The 15,636-nt window shown below is 32.4% G+C and overlaps 4 protein-coding genes across 4 annotated transcripts in view; 1 reads left to right on the top strand and 3 right to left on the bottom strand.

The window, feature by feature from the left end:
• The window catches only part of LOC145306225 (uncharacterized), a 116,720-nt gene that overhangs the window by 32,470 nt on the left and 68,614 nt on the right, over nucleotides 1-15,636 (bottom strand). The gene's annotated exons all lie outside the window — the stretch shown is intronic.
• Nucleotides 4,059-8,311, bottom strand: LOC145312419 (polyprenol dehydrogenase-like). The gene is made up of 7 exons (XM_080151654.1): nucleotides 8,243-8,311; nucleotides 7,620-7,786; nucleotides 7,021-7,212; nucleotides 6,757-6,807; nucleotides 6,266-6,332; nucleotides 5,655-5,726; nucleotides 4,059-4,067 (listed from the first exon to the last, which is right to left on the bottom strand). The coding sequence occupies exons 1-7, from the start codon at nucleotides 8,309-8,311 to the stop codon at nucleotides 4,059-4,061; spliced, it is 627 nt and encodes a 208-aa protein (XP_080007780.1).
• On the bottom strand, nucleotides 8,319-11,593 carry Ndc1 (Nuclear division cycle 1). Its single transcript, XM_080148340.1, has 2 exons — nucleotides 9,148-11,593; nucleotides 8,319-8,900 (listed from the first exon to the last, which is right to left on the bottom strand). The coding sequence occupies exons 1-2, from the start codon at nucleotides 10,066-10,068 to the stop codon at nucleotides 8,556-8,558; spliced, it is 1,266 nt and encodes a 421-aa protein (XP_080004466.1). The 5' UTR covers nucleotides 10,069-11,593; the 3' UTR covers nucleotides 8,319-8,555.
• LOC145306239 (uncharacterized) lies at nucleotides 12,002-15,541 on the top strand. The gene is made up of 7 exons (XM_080148305.1): nucleotides 12,002-12,343; nucleotides 12,514-12,578; nucleotides 12,916-12,984; nucleotides 13,137-13,350; nucleotides 13,726-14,519; nucleotides 14,742-14,826; nucleotides 15,175-15,541. Exons 1-7 carry the CDS (start codon nucleotides 12,251-12,253, stop codon nucleotides 15,409-15,411), a joined length of 1,557 nt encoding a protein of 518 aa, XP_080004431.1. The 5' UTR covers nucleotides 12,002-12,250; the 3' UTR covers nucleotides 15,412-15,541.

Raw genomic sequence — 15,636 nt, 5'->3', positions numbered from 1 at the left:
ATTGGAATAGCGGCTGCGCCCCTGGCATCTAGTAGACTCTTTCTGTTGAGGGGTAAGGAGGTGGAAGAAAAATAGCCTAAAACCATCCCAAGGCTTAAATATAAAATAGCCTAAAACCATCCCGGGACCTATGGGAAGGTTCTCTACAATGGAGAACCTAATCGGTTCAGCGGTTAGCAAGATCCTTTGTTACAGACCAAAAAAGGCTTACTACTTTATATAATACTAGCGGCTACGCCCCTAGAAGCCTCTAGGGGCACTGCACTGGTAGGAGAAGGAAAAGTCGACCTCATCCTATTTTAAATTCGAGTTTCCAAAGAGTTATAAAAATAATTTTTTTGGGGGAGAGGGAGGTTAGGACACCCTCTCGAAAAATAGTTTAAAACCTTCCCAGGACCTATAAGAAGCTTCACTGTAAAGGAGAACAATATCGGTTCAGCGGTTAGCGAGATCCTTTGGGACAGACAACAAACACTTACTACTTTATATAATAGGACTAGCGGCTACGCCCCTAGAGGCCTCTAGGGACACGTAATTTTTTTTCTCTTATCAATCTATTTTAAAATCAGCTATTTACCAAAAATATTTTTTCGCTGATAGATTGTGTTAGTTATGTTTTTTTCCCGGGACATATGAGAAGCTACCCTGTTAAGGAGAACCCGATCGGTTCAGCGGTTAACAAGATCCTTCAGTACAAACTTACAAACACAGAGACATCCTGTTACTTTATTATAAGGATTTATTTATATATGTAACATGGGTTATTTTTTAACATTTTATTAATGGAAGACAATTGTTTCACTATTAAACAGATCATCGGTTCCAATTAAAATGTATAAAAAGAGTTACATCTTTATATAATAGGATAATTATCCTATTCATCATACTTTGGGAATAATGATTCCTAGGACAACAAGGTACAATATCATATGCAAGGCATCTCTCTAATCAAATCCTAATAAAAAAGTACATATATATAAACAGTATCCTGTATTTAACAGTTTAAACATTTTTACAGTAACACATTTATAGTCGGATTATTTAGTTCTGACACTCTAAAGTTTTAATGTTCTTCTTTCCCGCCGTTTTAGAGCTTCAGTTTTATGGATGTTGTCATCCTTTTTAAAACTAAAATAAGGGTTGTGGGTTGACCTCCCCTCACCTTAGGTGCCCTTAAAGGCCTTGAGGAGCGCAACTACTAGTCAATATTCAAAATTAACATTGTGTGTTTGTGTATATCTGTCAATACCTGTGATTATATATGTATATCGAAAGATCTCGCTAACTGCTAGACCAATTTCTGGTTCTCCTTTGCATAAATTGGGGAAGGTACCCCCACTCTCCCAAGAGAAATTACTTAGATAAAGAGGGTACAATGGGCTGTTTAATAATAGTCCCCAAAGTTTTATTATAATGATTCTTATTCGTTGGCTTATTACCTTGTGGAATATAGTGAATTTTGATTCTTTGATTTTTTGTGTTCAAACGTTTCAACCACAAATTTTTAAGGAGTAATTTTGTGTATCATCATTGGGTTGTACATCAATTTAACGGCCATTGTATTATCCCTTTACATCACTGGAAAAATCTGAGAAGAAACAAATTTAAAATCAAATTAACCAGCATAAAAACTAAAGGCATTAATAGTTAAAGTATGTAGAATGCCTTGGCCCCAAACAGTCACAACTCATTACCAATCCCATTTAGGACTTCTCCGACAAAGGTTTTGCAATCAAAATGGTGGTTGTGTGATGGGTGTTAGTGTTACTTAACCTAATACCTCGGGTGTTTGGGCAGTTATTTTGGTTTGTTGGACCTGGCGTTTGAGTTAATTGATAATACCCAGGGATCTAATGGGATAAGATAATGGCTAATAAAATTATGTAAATCTCAATGTTAAAACACAAAATTACCCCTTCTGTAGATTACAATTACAAACATTTGGACACTAAACTTAATACACCAACCAATTAAAATTTATTAAAAGTCCTCACAGTTGTTAAGCCAACTAATAAGAAAATGTTATTGTAAATATTTTTGGACTTGTGTAATTAACAGCCCAATGTCCCCTTTCTCTCTTTCTCTCTGCAAACACCAATATTCTCTGTTTATGTAATACTTTTTGAACCATGGTAGCGCGTACATCCCCAATGATGATGCACAAAATTATCCCTTCTATAGATTAAAATTAGTGGTTGAAACGTCTGAACACTTAATTAACCAACCAATGAAAATTCACTCAAGTGCGTAAAGTTGTATAAACTTACAAATAATAAAACATTATAATAAAACTTTGGGGACTAGTGTAATAAACAGACCATTGTCCCCTCTCTCCCTGAAATAATAAAAGTATAAACAAAATTAAACATGGATGACAGCATCCATAAAAGCGAAGCTCTAAAACGGTAGGACTTACGGACACTAACACATGTATAGTGTCAGAACTGAATAATCAGAATATAAAAAAAGGAGTCAAAGCAAAATTGTGAGTAAATTTGTTGGAAAAACTTCTTGATAGAGGATAATGTTTATGGACATATTTAATTTTTTTGGACTTGATTATAGAGTAGCTTTGCTTATAATATTGTACTTTGTTGTCCCAGGAATCACTATACCAACAAATTATAACAATCGGATTATTAGATCACATAAAAATTTGTTGTTAAAAAAGTAAAGAACCAACATGTTTAAAATGGACGTACGGACATTCTGGTAATGATTATAGAGTTGCTACGCTTTCTTAATCATACCTAAATACTAAAGGAATAATCACCATGAAATCGACAGGATAATTCTAACATGCCTAAATTAATGAAAAAAGCTATCTCTCTCAGACGTACGGACTGACGGACGGACGGACGGACCAACTCTAATTATAGAAAAGCTTCGCTTTTTAAAAAGAATGACAATATCTATAAAAATGAAGCTCTGAAATCAGAAGGACCTCATTGTTATAGGAATCATCATGCCAAGTTTTAAATTGATAAAACAATTTTAACTGTTTAAATTAACGAAAAAAGCTAACTGTTACATACAGACGGACCAACCCTAATTATAGAAAACCTTTGCTTCTACCACTTTGAAGTCTCAGGGATCTAAAGGGATAAGATTATGTGTTCAATTTTTCAACTATAAGTTAAGTCAGTATTTAAATTATGTATCGTACAGACTTTAAGGTTAAAGAAAACATTCACATTTTTAAAAGAAAATATACAATTTAACATTAGCGATTGGGTGGGGTGGGGGAGGGTAGATATATAGATAAATACTATGCTAATTTTTGTACAGTTTACATGATATGTAATTTACATAATTCTAATCTTACGTAACTCCAGTCTTGTATATTTTAATGTTTTTATGTGCAATCTTAGTTCCTTATCGATAAATAATTGCTATTCTGCATAATTTTACACATTGCTATCGTGTTATATAAAGATAAATGATGATCACTGTTCAAAAAGTTTAATTTAAATATTTCTGGAGAGAACACAAAAACTTTCTTTATACCCCAAATAGTACAAATTCATAGTACGCCCTTGCATCCATTACATAATTATCAGCTGATTTATAGACAGACTGAAAATTAAGTTGCCAACCATTTGAGGGGGGGGGGGGGTGTACTTTTCATTATATACAAATATCTGACTCTCTGCCTGGGTTTTTATTTTATTATTGTAAAGAAAAATATTTTTTTTTTTGGGGGGGGGATGATTTTCCATTTTGGTCTAATATTTGTATCAGTTGGCAAGTAGAACAGATTATTGATACAGCTAGTGTGTTTTACAGACTGGGGTTCCTCCTCTAAAGTACAAACAAATATTTCAGGTCAAAAGATACAACCCAAACTTATCCTACACATCTTGTTCTGATATCCCAATAAACATAAGGAAATATATGTGAGAAAAACCAAGATTTTGAGAGAATAAGGAAGGTGAAAAGGCAGAATTTATATATTCTCTATACCTCTATTTCAGTTATGATATCCCAATATTAATTAAAAAAATTATCTGAGAAAAAGGAAGAATTAGGGGGATTAAGGAAGAACTTCATAGAATAAGCTAGGTTATCTGAAAATAAGAGAGAATTAGTAAGGAAAAGGAAGAATTACTTATAATAAGGTAGATTTTCTTAGAATAAGGAAGAATGTCTTAGAATAAGGTAGATTTTCTTAGAATAAGGAAGAATGTCTTAGAATAAGGTAGATTTTCTTAGAAATAGGGAAGTATTTCTTAGAATAAGGAAGAATTTTTTGGAATAAGGTAGATTTTCTTAGAATAAGGAAGAATGTCTTATAATAAGGTAGATTTTCATAGAATTAGGAAGTATTTCTTAGAATAAGGTAGATCTTATTAGAATAACTAAGAATTTCTTAGAATAAGGAAGAATGTCTTAGAATAAGGTAGATTTTCTTAGAATAAGGAAGAATGTCTTATAATATGGTAGATTTTTATAGAATTAGGAAGTATTTCTTAGAATAAGGTAGATCTTATTAGAATAACTAAGAATTTCTTAGAATAAGGAAGAATATCTTAGAATAAGGTAGATTTTCTTAGAATAAGGAAGAATGTCTTATAATTAGGTAGATTTTCATAGAATTAGGAAGAATTTCTTAGAATAAGGAAGAATGTCTTAGAATAAGGTAGATTTTCTTAGAATAAGGAAGAATGTCTTAGAATAAGGTAGATTTTCTTAGAATAAGGAAGAATTTCTTAGAATAAGGTAGGTTATCTGAGAATAAGGGAGAATTTGTAAGGACAAGGAAGGATTTCTTAGAATAAGGTAGATTATCTGAGAATAAGGAAGAACATGGAGGTATTGGGTTAATTTTCTTAGAATTAGGAAAAATAAGAGAGATTTAGGAAGGTGATTTTTATCTTCTTTTTCAGATATGTAAGAAAAAGGAGAGTGATTTTTGTCCATATTTGAGATATCTGAGAAAAAGGAAGATGATTTCTGTCCTTTTTGGAAGGGAATTTCTGTCCTTTTTAGGAATGACTTCATTTCCTTCATATGATCCGTTTTTTCTTCAAATATGTGAATAACAATCAAAAAGAAGCATATTTTGTTTTATAAGTTAACTTCTAACTCTTCAAAAAAAAAATCTTATTTTTAATTTTTACCTGTACAGAGACCACCTGGAGGCCTGGAGCTCCGGAAACTGGAGGCCTATCCAAAAAAGCTTAAATCTGGGGGAAATTTATCATATAAGAATAATTTTATCCCTAATAACCTATCCTCTCAGTCCAAAGATAAAGCCTATACACCAGGTTTACGCAAATGTGTCAGAACTTCCCCCCCCCCCCCCCCCCTTAGTCAGATAACAAATTAATGCAACTGAACTGGAAACCTTTCAATCACCAAATAATACAGGGGTGTATATTCTGCACAAGATTCATTTTTTCCCTGTTGCAAAAAAACTCATATTCCCCCCTAGTTAAAATAAAATTTCCGATGATGTTAAGGGATTTTTTTGTATCTGTAGATGAGAGGACAAGTAGCTTTTTGTTATTAATCAAATATTTCCTCATATTTTTGGTCCGATTGTTAAATTTTTTATAGATAATAGTATCAGCTGATATTTTCTGTACACTTTTTTTTCACCTTAGCCAGAAATTACATGCAGAATATACACCCCTGGAAAATAAAAAAATAACCTCAAGAAGCATTTTTGTATTGACCGTTCCAGGATCAAGGGTGAGACAGGTTACCTCAGGAAAACTTGACACCTTGCAATATAATAAAACTTGTCATTATACAAATAATCCCATTAAATATAATAGGGGCGTCATAGCTCAGTGGTAACACAATGAGTTAGGGTGGTGAGAGTTCAAGTCCCCATATGGCAAATATGAATTTCTTAGTCGTAATACATTCAAGCAACTTCCCCTTATTTGTCAGAAGGGAGTTTATTGAGTGGTTTGGATATTCAATAGTTACGTATAATATATGATACCAGTACAGCCCTTATCCCAAGCTCCTTTGCAGAGAACGTAATTCATTACAGTGACTGAATTCAGGACAACTTTAATACTCGGGGAGGTTGAGGTATTAAAGAGTAGCTGCCATGAGCAGGCGGAACAAATCATAATGGAATGGAACATGGAGTTGATGGCTATACAAAAGTGTCTCGTCCTACCCTTTGACCACTAATAAACAATGGCTACACACAAAGAAAAATATAATATCATACATCATGTTAGATGCAACTCTTCCTTATACAGCAAAACGCCATTAACAACTATCATATGAAATGAATATTATTCACCTGCCCAACTGTAATCATTCTATCAAACAGTTTGCTCTGGGAGTATGCCGTATGTCCGTTGTAATTACTAAAATAAAACACTTTCTGAAATATTGAGGACAATAAAAAATCTGTACAAAATCGGACCCTAAATTAACCACCCATTGTCTGTATGATATTTGAAGTCGGAGTCGCACAATAATCCTATGATATAAAATACTATGGCAAATCTTGTCTGAACCTTAAGATTTCAATTTTTACTAAAATGTTTGAGTTCTCCTTTATTGGGAAGCTTCAAATAGGTAACAAGATGGTTTTAGTCTATTTTATTTTTAGATGTAATCCATTGGATGGTTTTGGGCTATTTCTTTGTTCCATATCTACCCCTTTGAATACAGACCCCCCTACATGCTAAAGGTGCAACCGCTAGTAATAATGAAAGAGGTTAATATCTTTATCTTATTATAAATAAAAAAAACATTATTGTAAAAAATCGAAACTAAATCTGTTACCTTTTTGTCAGCTGATATTGTGTAGGTACCTCCCAACATTGAGATATAGAACTGAAAAACAAATAAAAATCATTCAGAAGACTTTTCATAAAAAAATTAACTGTATTTTGTGCAAGAACACGTCGCATGCAAAATGAACTAGGCTATTGTAGAGTAAATGCTCATTTTTCCACCCATATCATCTACACCGTTATGGAAGGACGGAGTTACAAAGTAAGCTATAGACTAGTGTTGCTACCAATAAAAAGAAGTTTATTTACCTACCTAGTGTTAATCAATCGCGGATTTTCTGACTTGAGAATTAAATCCTTGAGTAGATGAGAGAGCAGATAAGGCGCCACTACGTTGACAGCAAATGTTTGTTCTAGCCCATCTTTGGTCTCTTTATACTCTGGTAAATACACCCCAGCATTGTTTATTAAACAGGATATGTGGGGTACCAGCTGCTGTACTTGTCTAATAAAAAAAAAACAGCTTAATACCAGTTAATAAAACAATCGTTTCAGAATAATATAAGATGTAAAAGTTAATTCAACTAGGTACCTTCATTTGGAGGCATTGTTAATATTGGATTTCAACAAATATTTATTTACGTAAAAATTCTTTTATCCTTCATTAACTTTCCATTCATTTTACTAGAGTCCTAATAAGATCAAACTGAACCGATTTCATTATCCATTTTGAAAAAAAAGGTTTAAATAGAATCTGAGATTGTTTAAGACTTTAATATTTATCAATTTAAGTCTTTGGGTACTTGAGGTGTTTTTTGCATTAATCCCCCCTTTCGATTGCAAAAACCCTAGCCAATAGTGTTCAACCATAATAGTGACAATGTTTCTTGGTTTTGAAAATTTAGTACTTACCTAGCGATATTTCTAATATCTTGAATGCAAGCTAAATCTCCAAGCACAGTATGGAGGGTTAGATCATGTTTATGATGAATAGCAGCTTCTTTAACTTGTTCCTCGGCATTTCTTAGTCTTGTTGCATCTCTTCCATGTATAATCAATATATCCGCATACCCAGCTAACTAAAAATAGTCTTGATTAAAGTTTAATCATATTAAAGTAACATAGCAAAAAAAAAAAATACGGATGAGTACATAAAGATTTAATCTTTATTAAAGAACCACAAAAATTATGTAAGTACAAACGGATAATATGAAAATAGGGCAAAAATTCTTTCAGTGGCCATAAAAAAAAAGATAAAGAGAAATAATAAAAGTATTATAAACATTTGAAATTTACGAAACCTTATAAATAATAAATAAACAAATATATAATATATGTATTTGGAAGCATGGCTGAAAAAATAACGGACCAAGCAAGTTGTACTGGTTGCTCTATGGTAATGGGGTAACATCCCCAAAAAAATCCGCAGTCTATCTTATATGGCAGCCGAGGAAATAACATTTCACCTCATAGAGTTAAGAACGGGCAGACATACGAACGAACCTTCTGATAAAAACTTAATGGTTTTAACTTACCTTTTTGCTAGTATGGAGTCCTATGCCGTCTGTAGCGCCAGTTATCATAAAGATTTTATTTTCGATCATTTTCGAGTTTTCTCTGAAAAAAATATACAAATACATATAAGTCACCGTTTTTCCTTTGTACCAAGGAAAATAAAAAATAATTGAGATCGTTTGAAATATAATGGATGAATAATTTACATTAAGATTTTGTAATTCAGTATTAAATTATTTCCAAAACTGTATAAATGAATTATCATGATTCTAGTGATCACACACATACACAAAAATATCAGAAAAAATACAGAAAACACAGCCAGCTCAAAATCTAAGCTTCCAGAAAATTATGACAGTTACTAATCTTTTTGGCTAAATCTGCTTCCAACGGTACAACCAAAATGTGCTCCTTGAAGGCAATTGTGATCCTATAGACAGCTGATTTTAACGCACATTTAAGCTCTTGTTTAAGTTGGACATCTGCTGGTTCAGCACTACGCTTGCGGTGGTGGTAATTACCCGCGGCTTGTAGCACGCGACAACGGTCTACAGACTCCTCCAGCTTGAGAAGAACAGTAAGGATTGCAGGAAGATCTTTTTGAACCACTCCATATCCATCCTCTTCTATGCTGGCACGTACAACGTAGGATAAGATTTCAGCAGCATAAATGGCACCCTAAAAACAGAAACTTAATTCTTAACCAACTAGGTAGGTACCTACCTATATTTTTTAAGCAAAAAGTTTTACCAGATACATTTCCGTGTGATATCTTATTGTATATCTAACAAATATAAGAAACTAAAAACTAGTTTTTAAAAAATCCTTAAATGATAGAAAATTTCCTAAATAACTTTGAAGGAAGACTTGACGTTAAGTTACACTATAGAGTAGATGCGCCATTAATAACTATTAAATAACCAACCTGAGATGCTGTAAAGATTTCTCTGTATGGCAAGTCTTGGGGCTCATTAATCATCCATCCGATAATTGGTCGTTTGCTGAGGCTTGTAACAAAGTTAGTCCATTGAGCGTTAAGACTTTCAACCCACTTCGGTGGAGCTGGAGCCTTAGGTAGGTTGTCTTCGGATTTGTCGGTCCTAGCAGGAGCCAACATGCGCATGTTAGGTGAAACTACACGACGGCCAAAGTTTGGATGGAGGGGGGTGGATGTAAGTGGATTCTTAACCTCATCTTCTTTAGGTTCGGGTGGTGGGGGAGGAGACAACAACTTTCCCAGGTCGCCATTCATTGTCTGCAGAGTTTGTAGGGTAACACTCTGTAGCTTATTCCACATGTGAGGATGGCCGCCGGGAATTGACAGAGAAAATATTTCCCGCCGAATATCTCCGCTTTCAACTGTTGCTTCGGCTAAACTTTGCAGTGATAACAAGGACAAGAGGCTAGACGATGAGGCAGCTCCTTCAAGCATATTTTCAAGGCTAAGGCTGGGTAGGGGCACAGTTGTGTGCGCTCTCATGCATATTCTTATACATGACATCACTAGTTTTACATAAAATATGCTGATAAGAGTAACAGCAACCATAGAAATGGATAGCATAAAATGATAGGCCTCATTTACTGCCATAAATCCGCCCAGCCAGGAACAAATTGAAAAGCCGATATAAAAGTATCTAAAGCTGCGTAGTGTATCCATAAAAGTTGGAAACATCTGATTCTGAATATTATGCTTTACTTGTGAATATTTGTCAATGTTTATAATTGGTATTTGGAGGTAATTTCCATTCTCGAAATGATAGCTGACACCCTCTTGAAGTCCAGAAAAGAAACCAGCAAAAACTACGCACATAAGAACTGGATTGAGTTGTGTGTTGCCCTCCTTCATGGTTATATACAAGGTAAACAACTCTGACCTTGACACTAAAGCAAGTATCAAACTCAAAGCCCCGCCAAGACACGTAAACTGGATGAAAGAGATCAGGTGTTCAGAGAGCGAACTTTTTATGCACGTCAGGACGGATTTTGCAACTGTTGGGACAGCTTTGGCATTTTCAGCGTAAACTTTGCTGAGTTGGGCTACACAAAAGGATCCACAGGCCAGGTACACCCAGGAGCCGGGTGAAAATATGGTTCTAATGGTCTGTATTAGCACGGTAACAGGTTCTGAAGATTACAGAATAGATTATTATTTTAGTAAACAAAAGTATCGGGGTGTTTGGTCTGTGTGCAGAGTCTGCCACGTACGAAAGATCTTACTAACTGCTTAACTTCTACAACTCTCCTGTATTATATATATACTTTATATAATGTTTTAGTATATCTTAATATTTTAAATGACACAAGAGTAGTTTAGTAGCTTCTAAATACATGTGTTACCTACCTCATAAATCGACAATTGAAAAAAAATAAAAATATCTGAACAAAATGAGTAGGTAATTAAATAATCTATTTCTTTCCTGCAGGGGTTTGTAAAATCATAAGAACCGCAACAAAGACACCAGTTGCCGCCGCATTAAAGGCCACACTCCACGCCGTTGCGCCGAATTCTCGCCATTTTAAAATGTCCCCAAGGAACCACTTGTCCATTTCAGTACTCATTTTTAACTCGCTCAAATAAGATATTTGGAATTGAACATCACTAACTTTCTAAAAATCAAACATTATTAAATAAAATAAAATAAGTAAATATCTAATTTTAAATGCCAAAGTAATGCCCAATTTATATATATTCGTATAAAATTAAATATATGCATTTATTGAGAATATTTTATGAGTAACGCCAAAATAAATCTAATTTGTGATAGAAAAATTACCATTACATAAATTAATTATAAATATTACTAACAATTAAGTGTAACTTTACATTTTTATCAATAAATAACAAAGTTTTGCACCTATAAAATGTAGAAAATAAAAAACATTTATGTGCGTAAATCACACAAGCCTTGATATCCTCAAAACTAAGTGACTTATAAACCAAAACGGTTCAATTAAAAATTTCAGGCTAAAAATATGGGAAAAATATTGAGAAAGTTCAACTTTACACCGGCTTCACATAATAAAGAAAAAAAAGCTACATAATCAAATAATTTTTGTAACGTTTACGTCGATTTTTAAGAAAAAAAACCCGCCTTAAACATTATATGCACGGAGAAAGTAGACATTGGACTGTAAATTAATTTAGTATCTAAAGGTATACGATCACGTTATCTTGTTTGTAGGCTCAAAAACTATGGGGTACTTTCATTAAAAATTTTGCATTGTTGGTTAAAAACTAGAAGTGTAAAACTTTAGTTCTACAGATGGGGTAATTAAGGTTAGGTTCGTTCCGAATATATACCAATTTCATAGTCCATTGTCTCATTCCTTCAGATTTACGATGCTTCGAGACTTGATTGTCAGAAACGGCCAAAAAATTATAAATGTATATTTATATTTAAATATAATTTTTGCGGCATTTGCGCACCTCTCACTTTTTTTAGCTCGGCTTTTGGTACTTTTTAGGACTATTTAACAGGTTAATGACATTTTTCAACATTTTTTCTAGTTTTTAGCGAAAATTATCGACTAATTCTTTATTTGTTATAAAGTAAAAAATGTGAAATGTTCATAAAATTTTAAATAATTACGCATTTAAATTATTTTTATTATGTCGTCTTTGTAAGATATTTTGTAAAATTTTCTTTTTCTTTAAAATAAATCTATTTATTTCACTTTCGTTATAAAGAACGCTAAAAATGCCTTTGGTATTTTTTAAAACTATGCTTTTTTCATCATAAAATATCTTATATATACTTTTTCTGAATTATTGCCTCAATTTAAATTATGAAAGACGACTTTTTGAAAGAAAACATTAACGCGGTGCTCGCGCAAAATTATTTGTAAACAAATGAAGCACATGTTGAAAAGAAAACGGGATTAGATTTCAAATACTCTATGAGTCTATTTCCAGTTGTGTTCCTAAATTTCTTCCACATTTTTCATGAAAATGAGGCTTTCTTAAGTTATGAGCAAAAAATAATTTATGAGAATACCAAATATATTAATAAAATTAGAAGAAAAGTCGGATGTTAAATATGGATACAGAAAATAATGAATCAATTGATTCATTAATATGTTACTTATGTAAGATTTGTGAGGCTGTCTTAGTTGATGAAAAGGTATAATGTTTAAAAATATCATTTTTAATGTTTCTAAATTTAAATGAATTTTTCTAGCTAACAAAATTTATATATATACTGTAATCTATAAATATCGAGCATGCGGTTATATAAAATAGTGAATAAAGAATATAATATTTAAACTTTAAATTATTATTCATTATTTTAAGGAATTGGATGGTCATTTGATCGAAGTTCATCAAGTAAAGCCCACTGAAGACCAAAAAGTATTCAGGTGATATTTACTTTAGATAAACTAATTGAGTGAAAGAAAGATAAATTTAAAATAAAGAAGTTACTCTATAATTAACAACGTCATTTTGTCATCTCAAACACTTTTAAATCTTTCCTGATCAATATGCATATAATTTGTCCGTCCGCATATTATACTATTTGCATCTGCTATATTGTATATATTCCTATGTTATTTTTAAAGATTTTTTACCAATAATCTCCTGCAATATAACTTTGTCTAAGCATTTTCTTGTTATTAAAAGAAGTTTGTTTATTTTCTAGGCCTTTTTTATGTTGGTTTTAAATTACCACTTTTAATATTTTCATTTTATTTTAAGATGCAAGGAATGTGGAATGAAGTTGAAGTTCAAGCTTATTATGATTACCCATGTTAAAGGACATATTAGGCAAAGTTGCTTTTAAAAACTTTAATACACTAAAAATCTCATCCAGTACCTTTTTTTTATAGAGTAGACTTAAATGCCAGTGCTTGGATTTCCAGCATGTTTGTTTTAACAATAACATAAATAACAATTTTTTCATAGCAACTTTAACACAGAAGAAAAGCTAGAATGACACCACCTCCAAAATCATTCTCCTGTGAAGTCTGCAATGAATTATTTGACATGAAGATGCAGTTGATTAAGCACAGAAAGGTTCATAAAGTAGCAAAGCCGTATCAGTGCACTTTCTGCGAAAAGTGTTTTCAATCCAAGCTTGCCAGAGAACATCATATAAGAATTCATACTGGAGAGAAACCTTATACTTGTCAGGTGAGTCATTCTGAGTTTTTAAAGGAGAAGCTTTTCTATAACCAGGATTGTGCGTCACTACTACAGTGCGTTGGGGACTGGTGGGTCAATGAATTATCAGATTTTGAGGTTTTTTTTTCTAAACTTGCGATGATTTTGGTCTGTTAGGATATATTCAGCTATTTTACAAACGTAGCCTACAAGGGAAAACTCATTAATGAATCCCCCCCCCCCCCCCCATCTAGTTTTCACCCAAGGAAGGGGAAAAAAAGGAAAAATGTTTTCAGTACTTTTTATTTTATTCATTTTTTTCACCTCCCACATATTTTTTATTCCCCCTCCCCCATTCTTCAGCAGAATATACATACACCCCAGATAAAAATATATTATTTTTAGGTTTGTAACAGAGCATTTAAAACCAAAGGAGAGGTAAAAGTGCACGGGTTTGTTCATTTGGAAGAAAATACTGAACATTGCCAAAAATGTGGCAAAACATTCAAACAAAAAAAATTTCTAAAACAGCACATTGATACTGTCCACAATCCTAACATAGATATAGAATTTAAATGCACAGAGTGCAATAAATATTTTAAAAACAAGATCTATATGAAATTACATATGAAAAGACACAATGAAAATAACTTTATATCTTGTAATATTTGCCAAAAAGTATTTTCCTGTAAGGATTATTTGAGAAACCACATGAAAGTTCACAAACTAACATCTTTATATCCATGTGAAGAATGTGGAAAAACTCTTAGAGAAAAAAGGTCACTTGAAAGACACATCAGATCAAACACCATTGATGCTCCATATAAATGTGTTATTTGTGAGGAGTCATTTCAATTTAAGTGTGTCCTTAGAAATCATCAAAATGATAATCATTCCAAAGACAAGGAACTTAATATCGAAAGGCAATTTAAATGCAGCGGGTGTGAACGATGTTTCATCAATGACGGGTCTCTAAAAAAACACCTCAGCTTCAACTTCCATGGCAAAAAATACATTTGTTCTTGTTGTGATATGGATTTTGATTACAAATGTGCTTTGAGGCTTCATTGGGAAAGTGAACATCCGTTTATAAAACAATTTTCATGTGATGAGTGTGAGAAGTCATTTAGTGTTGAGAAGGATTTGACCAAGCACAAAAAAATCCACAGTGGTGAAACTTTATGCATGATTTGTGACAAGTAAGCTACATGATACATATCTAGATTCTCATCTATAATACAAAGTAGTACGATGTCTGTCTGAAGCTTAAGATCTCAGTAATCACTGAACCAATTAGGCTCTACTCTTCAGGGAATATACCTACTGGTCCTGTGATGGTTTCAAGCTATTTTCTTGGGTTGTGGGTAAAATATATTTGATACCTGTATTTAAATTAAAATTTATTTTGTATCTTTATTTAGGGTATTGTCAACACGCAGTGGCCTAAAGAATCACATGATAACAGTGCACAATGAGGTTGATCCGGTTTTACCTATTCCTGTAAAGGTGAGATTATTACCTAACTGTTTGACTTTTCTGCTATTGTTGAGATCAAGTCATCAATTGAAGTTAATAGAAGTTAAAATTGGTTCCCGAATTACTTGCAATTTATAAAAAAAGAACTAGTGGATGCGCCATAGAAACTAGGTGCTACGTATTCGAATTGGAAGTATGGTAAAAAAAATTGTAGCCTTAAACCATGCCAAGACTTGAATTTATTAATAAAATAGCCTAAAACCATATCAGGACCTGTGTCGAAGCTTCCCTAAAATGAAGAACTCAATCTGTTCAGAAGTTAAGGATATCTTAAGCTAGAAAAAAACCTTACTACTTTATATATTAAGTTATTTTTAGGTGGAGTTCGAGGAATCTGGAGATGAAGGAGAAAGCGAAGAAGAAAATGTAGGAGTACTAAATATTGATGAAGATAGGGCAACTCAATTTAACATTGAAGATCTTCATCATAAGGAGATAATTCAAAGTCAAGACAATAAAGATTTTATATCAGAAGAAATCTGTGGTATTTATAAAATGGATAAAATTAAAACAGAACATATAAAAGATATTAAAGAAAATATTGTTAAAATTTGACCTAATACAAACCAGTGTGATAATGATTTTAATAAAAATATAAAAATTAATTTTGGACTTAAATACCTTTATGAGATGTTATCATTTATATTTTTGTAAAAATTGTTAAAATAAATTTATTTAATAGGTATCTTGGGTATAGTTTTGTAACTTTAAATTATTAAAATATAGTCTTCAATTCTTCGACCAATTAAAATACTTTTTTAGTGCTTCCTCATTTGTATG

The sequence above is a fragment of the Acartia tonsa genome, chromosome 2 (genome assembly GCF_053477335.1).
Source record: "Acartia tonsa isolate MP-2025a chromosome 2, ASM5347733v1, whole genome shotgun sequence".
Taxonomy (NCBI): Eukaryota; Metazoa; Arthropoda; class Copepoda; order Calanoida; family Acartiidae; genus Acartia; species Acartia tonsa.
This window is presented reverse-complemented; position numbering and strand designations above follow the sequence as displayed.